The sequence below is a fragment of the Scyliorhinus canicula genome, chromosome 13 (assembly GCF_902713615.1).
Source record: "Scyliorhinus canicula chromosome 13, sScyCan1.1, whole genome shotgun sequence".
NCBI classification, from domain to species: domain Eukaryota; kingdom Metazoa; phylum Chordata; class Chondrichthyes; order Carcharhiniformes; family Scyliorhinidae; genus Scyliorhinus; species Scyliorhinus canicula.
This window is the reverse complement of record NC_052158.1, coordinates 160,633,941-160,656,544: the sequence shown is the minus strand read 5'-3', so window position 1 is coordinate 160,656,544 and position 22,604 is coordinate 160,633,941. Positions and strand designations below refer to the sequence as shown.

Below are 22,604 nucleotides of genomic sequence, written 5' to 3'. Positions count from 1 at the left end.
AACCCCCTCCCCGACTTCCGGTGGCGGCGATGTCCGAGTGAGCCGCACATTCGGCGGGCTCTCACTCCGGCGGGCGTTTAGGGGCTGATTCCCCGCGATAGCGGGACCACGGAGCTGATGGAAGGCGGAAGCGAAGGTGCTGAGGAGCGGGCTGCGGCACATGGAACAGCGGGAGTCCAGGAGGCAGAAGAAAAGAGAGAAAAAGGGACAGAGGCAAGGACCTGAAGAAACTTACCTGGGACCTAAGATGGCGGACACACGGACCCCGGACTCAGCAATCCAGCTGGCGCTGGATAACATGCTCCAGGTAATGAAGTCCAGTTTTGAAGCGCTGAAGCGGGACAGCTTGGACCCAATCCAGAAAGCGGTGGATCAGCTGAACCAGAGGCTGGACGCCCAGGATGTTAAAGTTAAGGAGCTGGGAGAGGCGGTGGAGGAGCAGGCGGATGCGCAAACGGTTGCAGCGCTAGAAGTTGACGGCCTGAAAGAGCGGCAGAGAAGACTGCTGGACAGAGTGGAGGAGCTGGAGAATAGAGTCCGCAGGAACAACCTGAGGATGGTCGGCCTCCCGGAGGGAGACCCTGTGGGAGGCGACCCTGTGGGAGGCGCTATAGGCAGTAGTGCGGGGGGAGCTGATTTCAATTGGGGCCCACAGAGCCAAGGCAGACCGGGCAGAGATGGATAGATTGGTCAGGGAAATGGGTCGGATAGATGAAAAGCACGCGGAGTCCCTGGGGGAGGTTTTACTCAGGGAGAGCCAGAGACTACAGGCGGAACTGGGGGCACTATCCACGAGCAGGGCCGTGGAACAGCTTAGGAAGGCGAGGGGAGTGGTGTACGAGTATGGGGAAAAGGCTAGCAGACTGTTAGTGCAGCAACTCAGGAGGAGGGAGGCGGCCAGGGAAATAGGTAGAGTGAGGGACGAGGGGGGGGCGCAAAGTGGAGGACCCGGCAGGATTGAATAGGGTATTCCGGGACTTTTATCGTAAGCTGTATACTTCGGAGACGCCGGAAGAACCGGAGGGGATGAAAAGGTTTCTGGACGGGTTAACATTCCCAACAGTTGGGGGGGGGCTGGGCGCCCCGATTAGAGTAGAGGAGGTATTGGGGGGCCTAAAGGCCATGCAGTCGGGGAAGTCCCCGGGGCCGGATGGATACCCAGTAGAGTTCTATAGGAAGTTCTCTGAGCTGGTGGGCCCGGTCTTGGCGAGGGTTTTCAATGAGGCAAGGGACAGAGGGACCCTGCCGCCGACAATGTCGCAAACCACTATATCATTGATATTGAAGCGGGGTAAAGACCCGGAGGCGTGTGGGTCTTACAGGCCAATCTCCCTGATTAATGTAGACGCCAAGCTCCTGGCAAAGGTACTGGCGGGTAGAATGGAGGACTGCGTACCGGAGGTGATTGGGGAGGATCAAACTGGGTTCGTGAAAGGTAGGCAGCTGGCGGCCAATCTGAGGAGATTGCTCAATGTGATAATGATGCCGCCGGCGGGTAGAGAGGTGGAGGTAGTGGTGGCAATGGACGCCGAGAAGGCCTTTGACCGGGTGGAGTGGGACTATCTATGGGAGGTGCTCGGACGGTTTGGGTTCGGGGAGGGATTGGTGGATTGGATCAAATTATTATATCAGGCCCCGAGGGCCAGCGTCAGGACCAACAGAGAAGTGTCGGAGTACTTTAGGTTGTACCGAGGGACCAGGCAGGGCTGCCCGCTCTCCCCGCTGCTGTTTGCGCTGGCCATAGAGCCGCTGGCGATTGCGCTGAGAGCCGCAGAGGGTTGGAAGGGGATGGTGAGGGGCGGGGTTGAACACAAGGTTTCTCTTTATGCAGACGACCTGCTCCTGTACGTGTCGGACCCAGTGGCCGGGATGGGAACTATACTGGGAATGCTGAGGGAGTTCGGCCAGTTCTCAGGATACAAATTAAATACGGCCAAGAGTGAAATGTTTGTGGTCCAGGCAAGGGGCCAGGAGAACAGATTGAGAGGGCTACCGTTTAGGCTGGTTGAGGAAAATTTCCAGTATTTGGGAATCCAGGTGGCACGAGACTGGGGCAGGCTGCATAAGTTAAATTTGGCCAGGGTGGTGGAGCAAATGAAGGGAGAGTTTCGGAGATGGGATGCACTCCCGCTGTCGCTGGCAGGGAGGGTGCAGACTGTAAAGATGACAATCCTCCCTCGATTTTTGTTTATTTTTCAGTGCCTCCCGATCTTTATCCCACAGTCCTTCTTCAAAAGAGTTAACGGGCTGATCATGAGCTTTGTCTGGGCGGGAAAGTCTCCGCGGGTGAAGAAGGCGATGTTGGAGAGGAACCGCAGCGAGGGAGGGCTGGCTTTGCCGAGTCTGATTAATTATTACTGGGCGGCCAACATCGCTATGATAAGGAAGTGGATGGTGGGTACGGGGTCTATTTGGGAGCGGGTGGAGGCGGCTTCGTGCAGGGGCTCCAGCTTGGCAGCCCTGGTCACGGCTCCTCTACCGCTGCCGCCGGCCAAGTACACCACCAGCCCGGTAGTGGTGGCGACCCTGCGGATATGGGGCCAGTGGAGGAGGCATGTGGGGGAGATGGGGGCGTCTGTCTGGGTGCCAATCTGCGACAACCATCGGTTTGCCCCCGGCAGTATGGATGGGGGGTTCCGAGTATGGCGGCGAGCGGGGGCGGGAAGGGTGGGTGATATGTTCCTGGAAGGGAGCTTCACGAGTTTGAGGAGCTTGGAGGAGAAATTTGGGTTGGTAAGGGGAAATGATTTTAGGTACCTACAGTTGCGGGACTTTGTTCGTAGACAGGTCCCATCTTTCCCGCGCCTCCCGCCAATGGGGATCCTCGACAGAATAGTCTCTAGGAGGGAAGAAGGGGAGGGCAGAGTCTCGGGTATATATAAGGTGCTCATGAGGGAGGAAGGGTCCCAGACAGAGGAACTGAAACTTAAATGGGAGGAGGAGCTAGGTGGGGAAATGGAGGATGGGCTGTGGGCAGAGGCCCTGAGTAGGGTAAACTCGACCGCGACATGTGCTAGGCTCGGGCTGATCCAATTTAAGGTCATTCACCGGGCCCATATGACGGTGGCTCGGATGAGCAAATTTTTCGGGATAGAGGACAAATGCGCTCGGCAAACCACGTACACATGTTTTGGGCATACCCTAAGCTGACGGGGTACTGGGAGGGATTTGCGGGCGTCATGTCCTGGGTGCTAAAAACAAGGGTGGTGATGAGTCCAGGGGTGGCAATTTTGGGGGTTTCGGAAGACCCGGGCGTCCAGGGGGAGAAAGAGGCCGATGTTTTGGCCTTTGCTTCCCTGATAGCCCGGCGACGAATATTATTGGCGTGGAGGGACTCAAAGCCCCCGAAGACTGAGTGGTGGCTTGCGGACATGTCGAGTTTCCTGGGTATGGAAAAAATTAAGTTCGCCTTGAGGGGATCTGTGCAGGGGTTCACCCGGAGGTGGCAACCATTTATTGACTTCTTTGCGGGAGAGTGAGCGTCAGCAGGGGGTGGGGGGGGGGGGGGGGGGGGGGGGAGGTAGAGTAGAGTATGAGGGATAAAATGGCGGGTAGTACCGGTGGGAGAGGAGCGGGCTTGTGCAGTATGTTACGATGGAAGTATTGAATGTATGTGGATGTTTGCACATTTTTGCCTTTTTTGCTTTCTTTCTGTTGATGTCTGTAACTGTTTATAAAGCCAAAAACTGCCTCAATAAAATTGTTTATTAAAAAGAAAGAAACCCCCTCCCTACGCAGGATTCGCCTAGTGAACCTTCTCTGCACTACCTCCAATGTCAGGACATCTTTTCTTAGATAAAGTGACCAAAACTGTGGACTGTATTCCAGGTGTGGTCTAACCAATGCTTTGTGGCGTTTAACAAGACTTCCTCATTTTGATATTCCATTCCCTTTGAAATAAAAGCCAACATTCCATGTTCCTTCCCTAATACCTCAGTCTCTGAGGAGTTGCGAATGGTGCTGAACATCGAGCAAACATTCAGCAAACATCCCCACTTCTGACCCTCTGATGGAAGGACGATCATTGATGAAGCAGCTGAGGCTGGTTGGGACCAGGACACTCCCCTGGGGAACTCCTGCAGTGATGGCCTCTGACAACCATCTTCCTTTGTACCAGGTATGGCTCCAACCAGCGGATAGTTCCCCCTGAATTCCACTGACTCCAGTTTTATGACATGAAGTACTTCCAGGTCAGGTCAAGGATCACCCGGCCTTTACAATATTTACAAAATCAGAGTCTGACACTGAACAACTGAATGAAGAGCTGCTCAGATGGACAAAGAGGCGACGTTAAAGCAGGCCGTTGCCCGATTAGAAGGGAATAACTACTGCACCTGGCAAATATTCATAAACATTCTACTTACTGTGATCGTCTTTGCATCGATTTCTGTAAAGATAAATTCTCCTCCATCAAAATCACCATTCAGATATAAAATGGCACTGGGGAGAGAGAGACAGAGAGTGAATCACTGGGGGGAGAGAAAGAGAGCGAGAGAGAGAGTCACTGGGGGGGGGGGGGGGGGAGAGAGTCACTGGGGGGGGAGAGAGTCACTGGGGAGAGAGAGACAGAGAGAGAGAATCACTGGGGAGAGAGAGAGAGAGAGAGTCACTGGGGAGAAACAGAGAGAGAGAGAGAGTCATTGGGGAGAGAGAGAGAGAGAGAGAGAGTCACTGGGGAGAAACAGAGAGAGAGAGTCACTGGGAGAGAGAGAGAGAGAGTCACTGGGGAGAGAGAGAGAGAGAGAGTCACTGGGGAGAGAGAGAGAGAGAGTCACTGGGGAGAGAGAGAGAGAGAGAGAGTCACTGGGGAGAGAGAGAGAGTCACTGGGGAGAGAGAAAGACAGAGAGAGAGTCACTGGGGACAGAGACACAGAGAGAGCGTCACGGGGGGAGAGACAGAGAGAGTCACTGGGGACAGAGAGACAGAGAGAGAGCGTCACGGGGGGAGAGAGAGTCACTGGGGAGAGACAGAGAGAGTCACTGGGGAGAGAGAGACAGAGAGAGAGCGTCACGGGGGGAGAGACAGAGAGAATCACTGGGGAGAGAGAGACACAGAGAGAGCGTCACGGGGGGAGAGACAGAGAGAGTCACTGGGGAGAGAGAGAGAGTCACTGGGGAGAGAGAGAGAGCGAGAGAGAGAATCACTGGGGTGGGTGCAGAATTTGAAATCACTGGTGTGGAAGTTGGGGTTCAGTGAGACAGGGTGGTTCACGGTAAAAGAATCATCTGGGGGCTTCTGAGGAGAAATCCACAGAAATTTTGCTTGAGTTCAGAGAGGATTGTGTCCGACCACAGTCAACTTGTATGTTTAATCCACTGGGATCATGGCAGAGCGGCCAGCTGGCCGGGGGCACAGCCGGCTTCTCTTGACCGATAATCCGCACAGTGCAAACAAAACCTGCAGGCGTGACTCACGGCATCGCGCTGGTGGGAGGAACTGGAAAAAGGTGCCGGCCAGGAATCCTGAATAACAGAGGCAATGCCAGGGGGCAATGGCAAGGGGGCAATGGCAAGGGGGCAATCCCAGGGGGGAATGCCAGGGGGATGCCAGGGGGCAATGCCAGGGGGCAATGGCAAGGGGGCAATGCCAGGGGGCAATGGCAGGGGGCAAGGGGGCAATGGCAGGGACAATGGCAGGGGGCAATGGCAAGGGGCAATGCCAGTGGAGAATGCCAGGAAGGAATGCCAGGGGGTAATCCCAGGGGGCAATGCCAGGGGGCAATGCCAGGGTACTGCCTGGTATGTCCATCTCCCCCGCGGTCTATTTTTACCAGTTAATCCCCCATGGGTTCTCCAGCTGCAGCTCTTCTTATCTTAATCTTTATTGTCACAAGTAGGCTGACATTAACACTGTAATGAAGTTACTGTGAAAATCCCCTAGTCGCCACATTCCGGCGCCTGTTCAGGTCCACAGAGGGAGAATTCAGAATGCCCAATTCACCTAACAGCACGTCTTTCAGGACTTGTGGGAGGAAACCGGAGCACCCGGAGGAAACCCACGCAGACACGGGGAGAACGTGCAGACTCCGCACAGACAGTGACCCAAGCCGGGAATCGAACCCAGGGCCCTGGAGCTGTGAAGCAACTGTGCTAACCACTGTGCTACCGTGCTGCCCTGGGCGTTTCTGGGCCGGGTCCTCGTCAGCGGTGAGGGATGGGGAAACTCTGAAAAGGAGATCTTGCCACTGGGATCTCGCGGGATGTTGTACCGGCCACACCATATTCTCCCCTGGTGAACACTGTGCGGAACTCCGGGCCATGTATCGCTGGTGGGGCGGCTGATTCACCGCCTCCCCCCCCCCCCCCACCCCCACCCCCACCCCCCCCCCCCCCCCCCCCCCCCCCCCCCCCCACCCCCTCCCCACAGCGACATGCTGAACCGAGGGCCAAGGCGCCCCCTGGCACTGCTCCAGCCCCCTGGCACTGCTCCAGCTCCCTGGCACTGCTCCAGCCCCCTGGCTCCAGCCCCCTGGCACTGCTCCAGCCCCCTGGCACTGCTCCGGCCCCCTGGCACTGCTCCAGCCCCCTGGCTCCGGCCCCCTGGCTCCAGCCCCCTGGCTCCGGCCCCCTGGCACTGCTCCGGCCCCCTGGCACTGCTCCGGCCCCCTGGCTCCAGCCCCCTGGCACTGCTCCGGCCCCCTGGCTCCAGCCCCCTGGCACTGCTCCAGCCCCCTGGCACTGCTCCGGCCCCCTGGCACTGCTCCGGCCCCCTGGCACTGCTCCGGCCCCCTGGCTCCGGCCCCCTGGCTCCGGCCCCCTGGCACTGCTCCAGCCCCCTGGCTCCAGCCCCCTGGCTCCAGCCCCCTGGCACTGCCCCAGCCCCCTGGCTCCAGCCCCCTGGCACTGCCCCAGCCCCCTGGCTCCAGCCCCCTGGCACTGCTCCGGCCCCCTGGCTCCGGCCCCCTGGCACTGCTCCGGCCCCCTGGCACTGCTCCAGCCCCCTGGCACTGCCCCGGCCCCCTGGCACTGCTCCGGCCCCCTGGCACTGCTCCGGCCCCCTGGCTCCAGCCCCCTGGCACTGCTCCGGCCCCCTGGCTCCGGCCCCCTGGCACTGCTCCGGCCCCCTGGCTCCGGCCCCCTGGCACTGCTCCGGCCCCCTGGCTCCGGCCCCCTGGCTCCGGCCCCCTGGCACTGCTCCAGCCCCCTGGCACTGCTCCGGCCCCCTGGCACTGCTCCGGCCCCCTGGCTCCGGCCCCCTGGCACTGCTCCGACCCCCTGGCTCCGGCCCCCTGGCTCCGGCCCCCTGGCACTGCTCCGGCCCCCTGGCACTGCTCCGGCCCCCTGGCACTGCTCCAGCCCTCTGGCTCCAGCTCCCTGGCACTGCTCCGGCCCCTGCACAGCTCTGGCCCCCTGGCACGGCTCTGGTACAGTGACACCGCTCCCTGGCACTAACCCTGCCTATTACCATGGCACCCTGTCTGCACACTGTCAATGGCACATCTCCTTACCTGTAGTCTCTGAACGTGTAAGCTGGCGGCTCCTTCCAACACTCACTGGCATCTGGGTCGAGTAGGCAGTTATCAGCATGAATTGGGTGGCTAAGGTCATTGCGATTGTCCTGCTGACCTGGAAATATTTCAGAGACGTGAGTTCACCCTCCACATAAAAACCTGATGTTTGCTCACCGCGCCTCTCTGAGCTGCCGATAGTTTATGTCCAACTTCCAGGGAGACACTGGGTGGAAACAATCAGACATGAAGCCCCGGCAGCAATGCCGGTTTCCCCCCCCCCCCCCCCCCCCCCCCCCCCCCCCCCCCGTGTAGTCAGGTAAGCTCCAAGAGGCGGGTCCATGATGTATCGCTGGTGGGGCGGTTTTTGATTCATCGCCCCCCCCCCCCCCCCCCCCCCCCAGCGACATGCTGAACCGAGTGGCCAGGGGGCAGTGGCCAGGGGGCAGTGGCCAGGGGGCAGTGGCCAGGGGGCAGTGGCCAGGGGGCAGTGAGCAGGGGGCAGTGGCCAGGGGGCAGTGGCCAGGGGGCAGTGACCAGTGGCCAGGGGGCAGTGGCCAGGGGGCAGTGAGCAGGGGGCAGTGGCCAGGGGGCAGTGAGCAGGGGGCAGTGGCCAGGGGGCAGCGGCCAGGGGGCAGTGAGCAGGGGGCAGTGGCCAGGGGGCAGTGAGCAGGGGGCAGTGGCCAGGGGGCAGTGAGCAGGGGGCAGTGGCCAGGGGGCAGTGACCAGGGGGCAGTGACAAGGAAATACCAGTGTAGGATCAGGGGGCACTGCCTGGGAACTCGATCTTATCCCGAGCGATGCACTAACCTGAGCCCCTCAGGGTGGTCTGTTTGCCAGGTTTATGTCCTGGGAGACCCGGCGTGATTCATTCCGTTCTGCTCTCACACTAACGAGAATAGATTTTTACTGGGCATGGCAAGGTGGGGGGGGGTGGGGGGGCATGGGTAGGGAGGGGGCATGGCGAGGGAGGGGGCATGGCGAGGAGGCGGCATGGCGAGGTGGGGGGGCATGGCGAGGGGGGCATGGCGAGGGGGGCATGGCGAGGGGGGGCATGGTGAGGGAGGGGGCATGGCGAGGGGGGCATGGCGAGGGGGGCATGGCGAGGGGGGCATGGCGAGGGGGGCATGGCGAGGGGGGCATGGCGAGGGGGGCATGGCGAGGGGGGCATGGCGAGGGGGGGCATGGTGAGGGAGGCATGGTGAGGGGGGCATGGCGAGGGGGGCATGGCGAGGGGGGCATGGCGAGGGGGGGCATGGTGAGGGAGGGGGCATGGCGAGGGGCATGGCGAGGGGGGCATGGCGAGGGGAGGGGTGATTCCGGCGTTATGGCCTGATAATCAGATGAACATTGCAGTGTGACGCCTGTCGTAATTATCACCTCCCTCTGGCATTTATACTGTCTTAAAAACTGACTTTGCAGCTTTTGCAATATTTACTCTGCTCCTCGCACCCGCCCAATGTGAACGGGAGCAGATACTCCCCGCCCAGCGTCCTGGAACATAGAACATTACAGCGCAGTACAGGCCCTTCGGCCCTCAATGTTGCGCCGACCTGTGAAACCCCTCTAAAGCCCATCTACACTATTCCCTTATCGTCTATATGCCTATCCAATGACCATTTGAATGCGTTTAGTGTTGGCGAGTCCACTACTGTTGCAGGCAGGGCATTCCAGACCCTTACTACTCTCTGAGTAAAGAATCTACCTCTGACATCTGTCCTATATCTATCACCCCTCAATTTAAAGCTATGTCCCCTCGTGCTGGACATCACCATCCGAGGAAAAAGGCTCTCACTGTCCACCCTATCTAATCCTCTGATCATCTTGTATGCCTCATCCCATACCAGCCTCCCCGAACAGGCGCCAGATTGTGGCGACTAGGGGCTTTTCACAGTAACTTCATTTGAAGTCTACTTGTGACAATAAGCGATTTTCATTTCATTTTTCATTTCAAGTCACCTCTTAACCTTCTTCTCTCTAACGAAAACAGCCTCAAGTCCCTCAGCCTTCCCTCATAGGATCTTCCCTCCATAGAATCATAGAATTTACAGTGCAGAAGGAGGCCATTCGGCCCATCAAGTCTGCACTGCCTCTTTTGAAAGAGCACCCTACCCAAGCCCACACCTCCACCGTATTCCAATAACCCAGTGACCCCACCGATCACTAAGGGCAATTTTGGACACTAAGGACAATTTAGCATGACCAATCCACCTAACCTGCACATCTTTGGACTGTGGGACGAAACCGGAGCACCCGGAAGAAACCCACGCAGACACGGGGAGAACGTGCAGCCTCCACACAGACAGTGACCCAAGCCGGGAATCGAACCTGGGACTCTGGAGCTGTGAAGCAACAGTGCTAACCACTGTGCTACCGTGCTGCCCATACCAGGCAACATCCTGGTAAATCTCCTCTGCACCCTTTCCAATGCTTCCATGTCCTTCCTATAATGAGGCGACCAGAACTGCATGCAATACTCCAAATGCGGCCGCACCAGAGTTTTGTACAACTGCAACATGACCTCATGGCTCCGAAACTCAATCCATCTACTAATAAAAGCTAACACACCGTACACCTTCTTAACAACCCTCTCAACCTGGGTGGCAACTTTCAGGGATCTATGTACATGGACACCGAGATCTCTCTGCTCATCCACACTACCAAGAATCTTACCATTAGCCCAGTACTCTGTCTTCCTGTTATTCTTTCCAAAATGAATCACCTCACACTTTTCTGCATTAAACTCCATTTGCCATGTCTCAGCCCAGCTCTGCAGCTTATCTATGTCCCTCTGTAATTTATAACATCCTTCCGCACTGTCCACAACTCCACCACTTTAGTGTCATCTGCAAATTTACTCACCCATCCTTCTACGCCCTCCTCCAGGTCATTTATAAAAATGACAAACAGCAGCGGCCCCATAACAGATCCTTGTGGTACACCACTAGTAACTGGACTCCAGTCTGAACATTTCCCATCAACCACCACCCTTTGTCTTCTTCCAGCTAGCCAATTTCTGATCCAAACTGCTAAATCACCCTGAATCCTGAAGCGATTGATGCCCCTTCCCTAAATAACTCCCTCCAAACAGAGTTAAAAGCCCCAAATTCATTCCGAAAATTCGCAGCAGCTTCCCAGCTGCTGAGTGATCAGCGAACAACCCCACTGACATTGCCGGAATATGAACAATGCGGGAATATTTGGAAGTTCAACACTGGGAATATTTTGAAATATTCGTCTAAATAATTGAGGGGCACAGACAGAGTGGATAGTCAGAGGCTTCAATTACTAGGGGGCATAGGTTTAAGGTGCGAGGGGCAAGGTTTAGAGGAGATGTACGAGGCAAGTTTTTTACACAGAGGGTAGTGGGTGCCTGGAACTCGCTGCCGGAGGAGGTGGTGGAAGCAGGGACGATAGTAACGTTTAAGGGGCAAATACATGAATAGGATGGGAATAGAGCAGGGGTGGGCAAACTACGGCCCGCGGGCAGTATGCGGCCCGACAAAGGTCTTTATGCGGCCCACCAAGATCAAGTCATTAAAAAAAAAATGTTTTTAAAATTTTTTAATTTAATTAAGGTTAATGGGGCGGGGGGGGGGGCTGTTGGGTTACTGGTATAGGGTGGATACGTTGGCTTGAGTAGGGTGATCATTTCTCGGCACAACATGTGTTTCATGTGAAGTTTCTACTTTAAAGTATTAATTAATAAAAATTAATTGCTTTTTTTCTTTAAACTGAGTTACTTTGTTTTTCAAATAAATGTATTTCATGTAAAGTTTCTACTTTAAAATATTAATTAATAAAAATTAATTGCTTTTTTTTCTTTAAAAACCTTTTATTTTGGCTATTTTAAATATTAATTATTTTACTTAATATACTATGCGGCCCTTTAAAATTGTGAATTTCTGAATGTGGCCCTTGCACAGAAAAGTTTGCCCACCCCTGGAATAGAGGGATACGGACCCCGGAAGTGTAGAGATTTTAGTTTAGACGGGCAGCATGATCGGCGCGGGCTTGGAGGGCCGAAGGGCCTGTTCCTGTGCTGGACTTTTCTTTGTTCTTTGTTCTATTAACAATGTGGGAATATTTAGAATATTGACAATGTGGGAATTTCTGTACAGTACATCTTACGGTTCCCCTTTATTTACAGTGAAAGTTACTTCTTCAAAGAACTCCAAAAAATGGTTTCCCTTTTACAAAACCAAGGTGAATCTTCCCGATTATCTCGATGTTCCTCTAAGTTGTCCAGCGAAAATCTCCTTAATAATCAGTTCTGACACCTTCCCCATGGTAGGCGTTAAGCTAACTGGCCGGTAGTTACCTATTTCCTGGCTCCCTTGAACAGAAGGGTTAAATTTGCTACTTTCCAGTCTGATGGAACCTTTACAGAATCCAAGGAATTTTGGAAAATTAACACAAACTCATCTACAACTTCTTTTAAGACCCTTGGATGAAGTCCATCAGGGCCTGGAGACTTGTAATAATAATAATAATTTTTATTGTCACAAGTAGGTTTACATTAACACTGCAATAAAGTTACTCTGAAAACCCCCTAGTCGCCACATTCCGGCGCCTGTTCAGGTCACTGAGGGAGAATTCAGAATGTCCAATTCACCGAACAGCCCGGCCGCGATTCTCCGCTCCGGCAACAGAGTCCGGGCGCCGGCGGGAAAACGGACGCATTTTACCTCGCTGCCAACACCCGTTCCGAGACGGCATTCTCCGAACTACAAGGGGGCTAGCAGGGGCGTGGCAGGAACATGGGGGGCGTGGCGGGAACATGGGGGGCGTGGCGGGAACATGGGGGGCGTGGCGGGAAAATGGGGGGCGTGGCGGGAACATGGGGGGCGTGGCGGGAACATGGGGGGCGTGGCGGGAACATGGGGGGTGTGGCGGGAACATGGGGGGCGTGGCGGGAACATGGGGGGCGTGGCGGGAACATGGGGGGCGTGGCGGGAACATGGGGGGCGTGGCGGGAACATGGGGGGCGTGGCGGGAACATGGGGGGCGTGGCGGGAACATGGGGGGCGTGGCGGGGAACATGGGGCGTGGCGGGAACATGGGGGTGTGGCGGGAACATGGGGGGGCGTGGCGGGAACATGGGGGGCGCGGCCTCGGAGACCAGGCGCCACGTAAACGAAGCAGCGACACGGCGCTCAACAGGTGACGCGAGCGCACAGGCCGGCGACGGGAGACCATGGCGACACGCTGAGCAGGTTCACACACCACGACCTGGAGATGCTGCTGGGCGCCCTCGAGGAGGGGGTGCCTGTACCCCGGACCCAGCCGGACGGTGCCAGCCAACCATGGCCCGGCGTCTGTGGAGGGAGGTGGGCACGGCCGTCAGTGCCATTGTGGTGACACCTCGGACTGGCAAGCAGTGCCGCAAAAAGCTCGACGGCCTACTGAGGGCAGCCAGGGTGAGTACCCAGCAATGTGTCCACGGCACCAACCCCTCTACCCCCCACGTGTGACACCCACCCCCTCCCCAGGGGGACAGGACAACCACAGCCGTGAGGCACATGGCTGCAGCCACCCATACAAGCCGCATTGACTGTGTGCCCTGTGCACCCATCGCCAACATTGACCCAACTGCATGCAGTGGACAGCCTAACAATGCTGTTATTCCATAACCAACGGGAGCGAGCCCCAACCGGAGGGAGCAAGCCCGAACCGGAGGGAGCGAGCCCGAACCGGAGGGAGCGAGCCCGAACCGGAGCGGGTGAACCTGACCTGTGCCAGCTCACCGTGCACAAGCAGAGGGCACTGGACAAAGCCGGTGCACCCGAGGACCGGGAGATTGCCCATGCCGAGGTCGGGGACGCCACCAAGTGAGATCCCCCCCTGCCTGGCCCTCTTCCCCTCGGCCCTCCCCCCTCGGCCCTCCCCCCCCTCGGCCCTTTCCCTTCAGCCCTTCCCCACTCGGCCCTCCCCCCCCTCAGCCCTCCCCCCCCTCGGCCCTCCCCCCTCGGCCCTCCCCCCTCGGCCCTCCCCCCCCTCGGCCCTTTCCCTTCAGCCCTTCCCCACTCGGCCCTCCCCCCCTCAGCCCTCCCCCCCCTCGGCCCTCCCCCCTCGGCCCTCCCCCCCTCGGCCTTCCCCCCACGGCCCTCCCCCCCTCGGCCCTCCCCCCCTCGGCCCTCCCCCCCCTCGGCCCTCCCCCCTCGGCCCTCCCCCCCTCGGCCCTCCCCCCTCGGCCCTCCCCCCCTCGGCCCTCCCCCCCTCGGCCCTCCCCCCCCTCAGCCCTCCCCTCTCCCCCTCCCCCTCCCCCACCATGCTGTGTGTCACAGGGCCACGCGGTGACCGACCCGGAGCACCCGGCCCGACCTGCATCCAGCACCTGGACGACCAGCCGACAGGGAGTCGAGCAGCGATGAGGAGGGCAGCTCCAACACCAGCCCCCCGGCCCAGCTCCAACACCAGCCCCCCGGCCCAGCTCCAACACCAGCCCCCCGGCCCAGCTCCAACACCAGCCCCCCGGCCCAGCTCCAACACCAGCCCCCCGGCCCAGCTCCAACACCAGCCCCCCGGCCCAGTGCCGACACCAGCCCCCCGGCCCAGCTCCAACACCAGCCCCCCGGCCCAGCTCCAACACCAGCCCCCCGGCCCAGCTCCAACACCAGCCCCCGGCCCAGCTCCCACACCAGCCCCCCGGCCCAGCTCCAACACCAGCCCCCCGGCCCAGTGCCCACACCAGCCCCCCGGCCCAGTGCCCACACCAGCCCCCGGCCCAGCTCCAACACCAGCCCCCCGGCCCAGTGCCCACACCAACCCCCCGGCCCAGCTCCAACACCAGCCCCCCCGGCCCAGCTCCAACACCAGCCCCCCGGCCCAGTGCCGACACCAGCCCCCCGGCCCAGTGCCGACACCAGCCCCCCGGCCCAGTGCCCACACCAGCCCCCCGGCCCAGTGCCGACGCCAGCCCCCCGGCCCAGCTCCCACACCAGCCCCCCGGCCCAGTGCCGACACCAGCCCCCGGCCCAGTGCCCACACCAGCCCCCCGGCCCAGTGCCCACACCAGCCCCCCGGCCCAGCTCCCACACCAGCCCCCCGGCCCAGTGCCGATACCAGCCCCCCGGCCCAGTGCCCACACCAGCCCCCCGGCCCAGCTCCAACACCAGCCCCCCGGCCCAGCTCCAACACCAGCCCCCCGGCCCAGCTCCAACACCAGCCCCCCGGCCCAGCTCCAACACCAGCCCCCCGGCCCAGTGCCGACACCAGCCCCCCGGCCCAGCTCCAACACCAGCCCCCCGGCCCAGCTCCAACACCAGCCCCCCGGCCCAGTGCCGACACCAGCCCCCCGGCCCAGTGCCGACACCAGCCCCCCGGCCCAGTGCCCACACCAGCCCCCCGGCCCAGTGCCCACACCAGCCCCCCGGCCCAGCTCCCACACCAGCCCCCCGGCCCAGTGCCGATACCAGCCCCCCGGCCCAGCTCCCACACCAGCCCCCAGCCCAGCTCCACACCAGCCCCCCGGCCCAGCTCCCACACCAGCCCCCCGGCCCAGTGCCGACACCAGCCCCCCGGCCCAGCTCCCACACCAGCCCCCCGGCCCAGCTCCAACACCAGCCCCCCGGCCCAGCTCCCACACCAGCCCCCCGGCCCAGCTCCCACACCAGCCCCCCGGCCCAGCTCCCACACCAGCCCCCCGGCCCAGCTCCCACACCAGCCCCCCGGCCCAGTGCCCACACCAGCCCCCCGGCCCAGCTCCCACACCAGCCTCCCGGCCCAGTGCCGACACCAGCCCCCCGGCCCAGCTCCAACACCAGCCCCCCGGCCCAGTGCCGACACCAGCCCCCCGGCCCAGCTCCCACACCAGCCCCCCGGCCCAGCTCCAACACCAGCCTCCCGGCCCAGTGCCGACACCAGCCCCCCGGCCCAGCTCCAACACCAGCCCCCCGGCCCAGTGCCGACACCAGCCCCCCGGCCCAGTGCCGACACCAGCCCCCCGGCCCAGCTCCAACACCAGCCCCCCGGCCCAGCTCCAACACCAGCCCCCCGGCCCAGCTCCCACACCAACCCCCCGGCCCAGTGCCGACACCAGCCCCCCGGCCCAGCTCCACACCAGCCCCCCGGCCCAGCTCCCACACCAGCCCCCCGGCCCAGCTCCCACACCAGCCCCCGCCCCAGTTCCGACACCAGCCCCCCGGCCCAGCTCCAACACCAGCCCCACCGGCCCAGTGCCGACACCAGCCCCCCGGCCCAGCTCCAACACCAGCCCCCCGGCCCAGCTCCCACACCAGCCCCCCGCCCAGTGCCCACACCAGCCCCCCGGCCCAGTGACCCACACCAGCCTCCCGGCCCAGTGCGACGCCAGCCCCCCCGGCCCAGCTCCCACACCAGCCCCCCGGCCCAGTGCCGACACAGCCCCCCGGCCCAGTGCCGACACAGCCCCACCGGCCCAGCTCCAACACCAGCCCCCGGCCAGCTCCAACACCAGCCCCCCGGCCCAGCTCCAACACCAGCCCCCCGGCCCAGTGCCGATACCAGCCCCCCGGCCCAGCTCCCACACCAGCCCCCCGGCCCAGCTCCCACACCAGCCCCCCGGCCCAGTGCCGACACCAGCCCCCCGGCCCAGTGCCCACACCAGCCTCCCGGCCCAGTGCCGACGCCAGCCCCCCGGCCCAGCTCCCACACCAGCCCCCCGGCCCAGTGCCGACACCAGCCCCCCGGCCCAGTGCCGACACCAGCCCCCCGGCCCAGCTCCAACACCAGCCCCCCGGCCCAGCTCCAACACAGCCCCCCGGCCCAGCTCCAACACCAGCCCCCCGGCCCAGTGCCGATACCAGCCCCCCGGCCCAGGCTCCAACACCAGCCCCCCGGCCCAGCTCCAACCAACCCCCCGGCCCAGTGCCGATACCAGCCCCCCGGCCCAGTTGCCGACACCAGCACACGGACAGACAGGACACGGCACCCCAGGGGACCCCAACCACCGGTCCGATGGAGACACTGAGGCTGTGTCCACAGCTTTCTCCCCCACCCCCCGACCATCGCAGAGACACCCGCCTCGGTTGGGTACATTAGTGATGAGGCTTCTGGGACAGTAACTGGTGAGCACCACACAGTCCCTCCGGTACAGCAGGTGGGGGTAGGAGCAGCCGAGGGGCTGGACGGTGGGAGGGCAGCCCAGCCCCGGCAAACACCTGCCGCCCAGACGGGATCCGGGTCCCTGGAGTTCCCCCGCCCACCCATAGACCCGATGCAGTCGGGGACCCTGGGGCGGCTGGTTTCCAGCAGCTGCAGATGCAGCAGGAAATGGTGCCAAGTGCCACACAGGCCAACACCGCACGGGTGGCATCCGCGGTGGAGACAATGGTGGCGACGGTGTCGGCCATGGGACTGAGCCTGCAAGGCCTGGGGCTATCCGGGAATGCGGCCTCCGTGGCCCGGGACAGGGCTGCCACCACACAGGAAGCCATGGACCCGAGCCGGCTGAACATCACAGAGGCCCTCAACAACCTCACCCAATCCCAGCAGACCATGGCCCAGTCTCTGCAGGCCATGGCCCAGTCCCATCAGGCCACGGCTCAGTCCCAGCAGGCCATGGCCCAGTCCCATCAGGCCACGGCCCAGTCCCAGCAGGCCATGGCCCAGTCTCAGCAGGCAATGGCCCAGTCTCTGCAGGCAGTGGCCCAGTCTCTGCAGACCATGGCCCAGTCTCTGCAGGCCATGGCCCAGTCCCATCAGGCCACGGCTCAGTCCCAGCAGGCCATGGCCCAGTCCCATCAGGCCACGGCCCAGTCCCAGCAGGCCATGGCCCAGTCCCATCAGGCCACGGCCCAGTCCCAGCAGGCCATGGCCCAGTCTCAGCAGGCAATGGCCCAGTCTCTGCAGGCAGTGGCCCAGTCTCTGCAGACCATGGCCCAGTCTCTGCAGGCCACGGCCCAGTCCCATCAGGCCACGGCTCAGTCCCAGCAGGCCATGGCCCAGTCTCTGCAGGCAGTGGCCCAGTCTCTGCAGGCCATGGCCCAGTCTCAGCAGGCCAAGGCGCAGTCCCAGCAGGCCATGGCCCAGTCTCTGCAGGCCATGGCCCAGTCTCTGCAGGCCATGGCCCAGTCTCAGCAGTCCATGTCCCAGTCTCTGCAGGCCATGGCCCAGTCCCAGCAGGCCATGGCCCAGTCTCTGCAGGCAGTGGCCCAGTCTCTGCAGGCCATGGCCCAGTCCCAGCAGGCCATGGCCCAGTCCCAGCAGGCCATGGCCCAGTCCCAGCAGGCCACGGCCCAGTCCCAGCAGGCCATGGCCCAGTCTCTGCAGGCCATGGCCCAGTCTCTGCAGGCCGTGGCCCAGTCTCTGCAGGCCATGGCCCAGTCTCTGCAGGCAGTGGCCCAGTCTCTGCAGGCCATGGCCCAGTCTCAGCAGGCCAAGGCGCAGTCCCAGCAGGCCATGGCCCAGTCTCAGCAGGCCAAGGCGCAGTCCCAGCAGGCCATGGCCCAGTCTCTGCAGGCCATGGCCCAGTCTCTGCAGGCCATGGCCCAGTCTCTGCAGGCCATGGCCCAGTCCCAGCAGTCCATGGCCCAGTCTCTGCAGGCCATGGCCCAGTCCCAGCAGGCCATGGCCCAGTCTCTGCAGGCAGTGGCCCAGTCTCTGCAGGCCATGGCCCAGTCCCAGCAGGCCAAGGCGCAGTCCCAGCAGGCCATGGCCCAGTCTCTGCAGGCCATGGCCCAGTCTCAGCAGGCCATGGCCCAGTCTCAGCAGGCCATGGCCCAGTCTCTGCAGGCCATGGCCCAGTCCCAGCAGTCCATGGCCCAGTCTCTGCAGGCCATGGCCCAGTCCCAGCAGGCCATGGCCCAGTCCCAGCAGGCCAAGGCCCAGTCCCAGCAGGCCATGGCCCAGTCCCAGCAGGCAGTGGCCCAGTCCCAGCTGGCCATGGCCCAGTCCCAGCAGGCCATGGCCCAGTCCCAGCAGGCCATGGCCCAGTCCCAGCAGGCTAAGGCCCAGTCCCAGCAGGCCATGGCCCAGTCCCAGCAGGCCATGGCCCAGTCCCAGCAGGCCATAGCCCAGTCCCAGCAGGCCAAGGCCCAGTCCCAGCAGGCCATGGCCCAGTCTCTGCAGGCCATGGCCCAGTCCCAGCAGGCCAAGACCCTGTCCCAGCAGGCCAATCCGCACTCCCAGCAGGCAATGACCCAGTCCCAGCAGGCCATGGCGCAGTCCCTGCAGGCCATCGATGACAGCATCAGCGCCATTGACCGGATGATGGATGGTGTTGTACAGAGCCAGACACGGTTGGCGCACTCCCTGAGCTCCATGGCCGTGAACGTCCAGACCCTGGTCGATGCCAGCGTGGGGCCTCCAGCACTGGCAGTGCCAGGTGATGCCGGTGCCCCAGGTGCTGGATCCGCCCGCACCCCCATCCCAGGGAGAGCCGCGGGGCCACCGGGTACCACAGGGAGGAGGGGGGGGGGGGGGGGGGGGGAGTGATGGGGCCCGTCCTGGGTCCCCCTGCAGGGGGGGTCCCGGAACCCCACGTCACTTTTGCCTCCCCCTCCCGCCCCTGGTGGGCAGCGGGCAGAACAGGGTGGCACCGCACCATCCAGGCCGGGCCGCCCCAGGAAGCGGCTGCCGACAGGGACCCCAGTCACAGGGCAGGAATCACAGGAGTCCACCTCCAGTTCTGCTGTACCGTCCTGGGGGACACACAGACGTAGTGATAGGGCCTGTGAGGCCAGACAGGTAAACACGGATGAGTGAGGTGACAGGGTTGCAGGGCACAGATTAGTTAGATGGGCATGGGCACATGTACAGGACGTCTGTTATTAAACACATTCCACACCTGTGCAAACTGCCTTTGTACTCTGTGTGTGCGGGGGTGGGGCGGGGACTGTGTGCCAGTGTGTGTGAGGGGTGGGCTCCGGTGTGTGTGACCCACAAGTCTTTCGGGACTTTGTAGGGATGAAACCGGAGCACCCGGAGGAAACCTACACAGCCATGGGGAGAACGTGCAGACTCCGCACAGACAGTGACCCAAGCCGGGAATCGAACCTGGGACCCTGGCGCTGTGAAGCAAGAGTGCTACCCACTGTGCTAACATGCCGCCCTCAGCTCCATCAGTTTGCTCAGTAAAACTTCCCTAGTGATCGCAATTCACCAAGTTCCCCTCTCCCTCCCACCTCCTGATTCACGGGTATAACTGGAATGTTTTTTGTATCTAGAAGCAAAATGTTTGTTCATTTCATCCATCGTTTCCTTATTATTAATTTTTTGTCATGTGTCCCTCAGTATTCAGGACCCAACCCCATTGCTCTGTGATGCTGGGGACCTCCGGAGGAGACCGAGATGGATCATCCACTCGGCACTTCTGGCTGAAGGATTGTTGTCTTGTCTTCTGGGCTCCTGCATCAGTGAGGAGGGGATATTTGTGGAGCCTCCTCCTCCAGTCAGTTGTTTAATTGCCCACCACCATTCACGGCTGGATGTGGCAGGATTGCGGAGTTTGGGGCAGCACGGTGGCACAGTGGTTAGCATTGCTGCCTACGGTGCTGAGGACCCGGGTTCTAATCCCGGCCCTGGGTCACTGTCCGTGTGGAGTTTACACATTCTCCCCGTGTCTGCGTGGGTTTCACCCCCACAACCCAAAGATGTGCAGGTTAGGTGGATTGGCCAGGCTAAATTGCCCCTTAATTGGAAAATTAAGAAAATAAAAGTTAAAAAAAGGATTGCGGAGTTTAGAGTTGACCATTGGTTGTGGAATCGCTGAGCTCTGTCTATACTTGCTGCTTAGGCTGTTGGCACACAGGTAGCCCTGTGTTGTAGCTTCACCAGGTTGACACCTCAGTTTTCAGTCTGCCTGATGTTGCTCCTGGCATGCTCTCCTGCACTCTTCATTGAACCAGAGTTGGTCCCCTGGCTGGGTGGGAATGGGAGATTGGGGGATATACCGGGACATGAGGTTACAGGTTGTGGTTGAGTATAATTCTGCTGCTGTTTAGAATTTAGAACAGTACAGCACAGAACAGGCCCTTCGGCCCTCAATGTTGTGCCGAGCAATGATCACCCTACTCAAACCTTCGTATCCACCCCTATACCCGTAACCCAACAACCCTCCCTTAACCTTACTTTTTAGGGACACTACGGCAATTTAGCATGGCCAATCCACCTAACCCGCACATCTTGGACTGTGGGAGGAAACCGGAGCACCCGGAGGAAACCACGCACACACGGGGAGGACGTGCAGACTCCGCACAGACAGTGACCCAGCCGGGAACCGAACCTGGGACCCTGGAGCTGTGAAGCATTGATGCTAACCACCATGCTACCATGCTGCCCGCTGTTGATGGCCCACAGCGGCCATGGATGTCATGAGTTGCGACATCTGTTCAAAGCCTATCCCATTGAGCACGGTGATAGTACCGCACAACACGATGGGGGGTATCCCTCAATGTGAAGACGGGACTTTGTCTCCACAAGGACTGTGCCGTGGTCTCGCCTACCGATGGACAGGCGCATTCTCTTGATGTTAGAAAATGAACGGGTGTTAATGTAAGCCTACTTGTGACACTAATAAAGATTCTTATTATAATCTTGCATCGTGGTATAGCACCCGGTCCCCGCCATTCATCCCAGCATTTTCCAACTCTTGGTAAAGTTATCCATTTAATTTAATCCCCACTGCTGGGAAAGGAAAATGTCACAATTGGACTCGAGACGATAGCTCTGGTTCTCTCTCCACAGATGCTGTCAGGCCAGCTAAGGTTCCCAGGACTTCCGGTTTTATTACAGAGAATGAGACCTCAGAGGCCATTCTGGCCTGTGCTGGCCCTCTGGAATATCTGTCCAATTGAATACCCCCACCCCCACCCAAGCCCCCCCTCTACCACCCCCCCACCCCCACCCCCCCACCCACCCACAGTCCCACCCACCCACAGCCCCCCTACCCACCCACCCCCACCCACCCACAGCCCTGTAGTTTTCTCCCCCTACAGATACATTCTGCAATTTGATTTTGAAAGTTCCTCTTGAATCTGCTTCACAGACACTTCAGGCAACACCTTCCTGATCACAGCAACTCACTGAGTAAATATTCTCATCCCCTCCACTGGTTTCCCCGACCATCTTCAATCTGGGTCCCCAGCCTCCTGTCACACAGTCAGAAGCCGTTTTGATTTTAACCCTCTTGATTCCGGTAACTTTCTCTGCTGAAGGGCGAATCGTCCCAGGTTTTCCCATCTCCGCTTACTCAATCCATCATACATTGGCTGTCTTTGTACAATTACAATTCTACCACCCAGATCCCCAGTACACAAGCTGTGCCCAGCGTACACTCCAATTCTATCCTTTACTCTCATTCTAAAACTTCATTCTAACTCTTTTAAACTCTCTAACAATGTTCTTATTCAATTACTTACAGATTTAGTGATCTTTAGGACCTCATATTAAGTTTATCTTCTCTGTCCACCTTGCTATAAATGTAACATTATATTCTACAGTCCCTCCTTCCTTCCCTACGTACGGTATGCATTGTTTGTACAGCATGAAAGAAACAATACTTTTCACTGTAAACTAATACATGTGACAATAATATAATAATAAAGGGCCAGCATGGCGGCGCAGTGGTTAGCATTGCTGCCTCACGGCGCTGAGGACCCGGGTTCGAATCCCGGCTCTGGGTCACTGTCCGTGTGGAGTTTGCACATTCTCCCCGTGTCTGCGTGGGTTTTACCCCCACAACCCAAAGACGTGCAGAGTAGGTGGATTGGCCACGCTAAATTGCCCCTTAATTGGGAAAAATAATTGGGTACTCTAAATTTTAGGGCAGCACGGTAGCATTGTGGCTAGCACAATTGCTTCACAGCTCCAGGGTCCCAGGTTCGATTCTGGCTTGGGTCACTGTCTGTGCGAAGTCTGCACATCCTCCCAGTGTTTCCTCCGGGTGCTCCGGTTTCCTCCCACAGTCCAAAGATGTGCAGGTTAGGTGGATTGGCCAGTGATAAATTGCCCTTAGTGTCCAAAATTGCCCTTAATGTTGGGTGGGGTTACTGGGTTATGGGGATAGGGTGGAGATATGGGCTTGGGTAGGGTGCTCTTTCCAAGGGCCGGTGCAGACTCGATGGGCCGAATGGCCTCCTTCTGCACTGTCAATTCTATGATAATCTATGAATAAAATTAAATAAAATCAACCCAAGCTTCATGTCAAACAATTACTGTGTCTCAACTTTCTTTACT

At 60.1% G+C, this 22,604-nt stretch overlaps 1 protein-coding gene across 1 annotated transcript in view; it reads right to left on the bottom strand.

Annotated features, from left to right (window-relative positions):
• The window catches only part of p3h2 (prolyl 3-hydroxylase 2), a 226,237-nt gene that overhangs the window by 19,765 nt on the left and 183,868 nt on the right, over window positions 1–22,604 (bottom strand). Inside the window, exons 12-13 of the mRNA XM_038816136.1 lie at window positions 7,449–7,566; window positions 4,365–4,440 (exon numbers count right to left, since the gene is read on the bottom strand). Coding sequence (XP_038672064.1) covers window positions 4,365–4,440; window positions 7,449–7,566 — 194 coding nt within the window. The remainder of the gene's footprint in view (window positions 1–4,364; window positions 4,441–7,448; window positions 7,567–22,604) is intronic.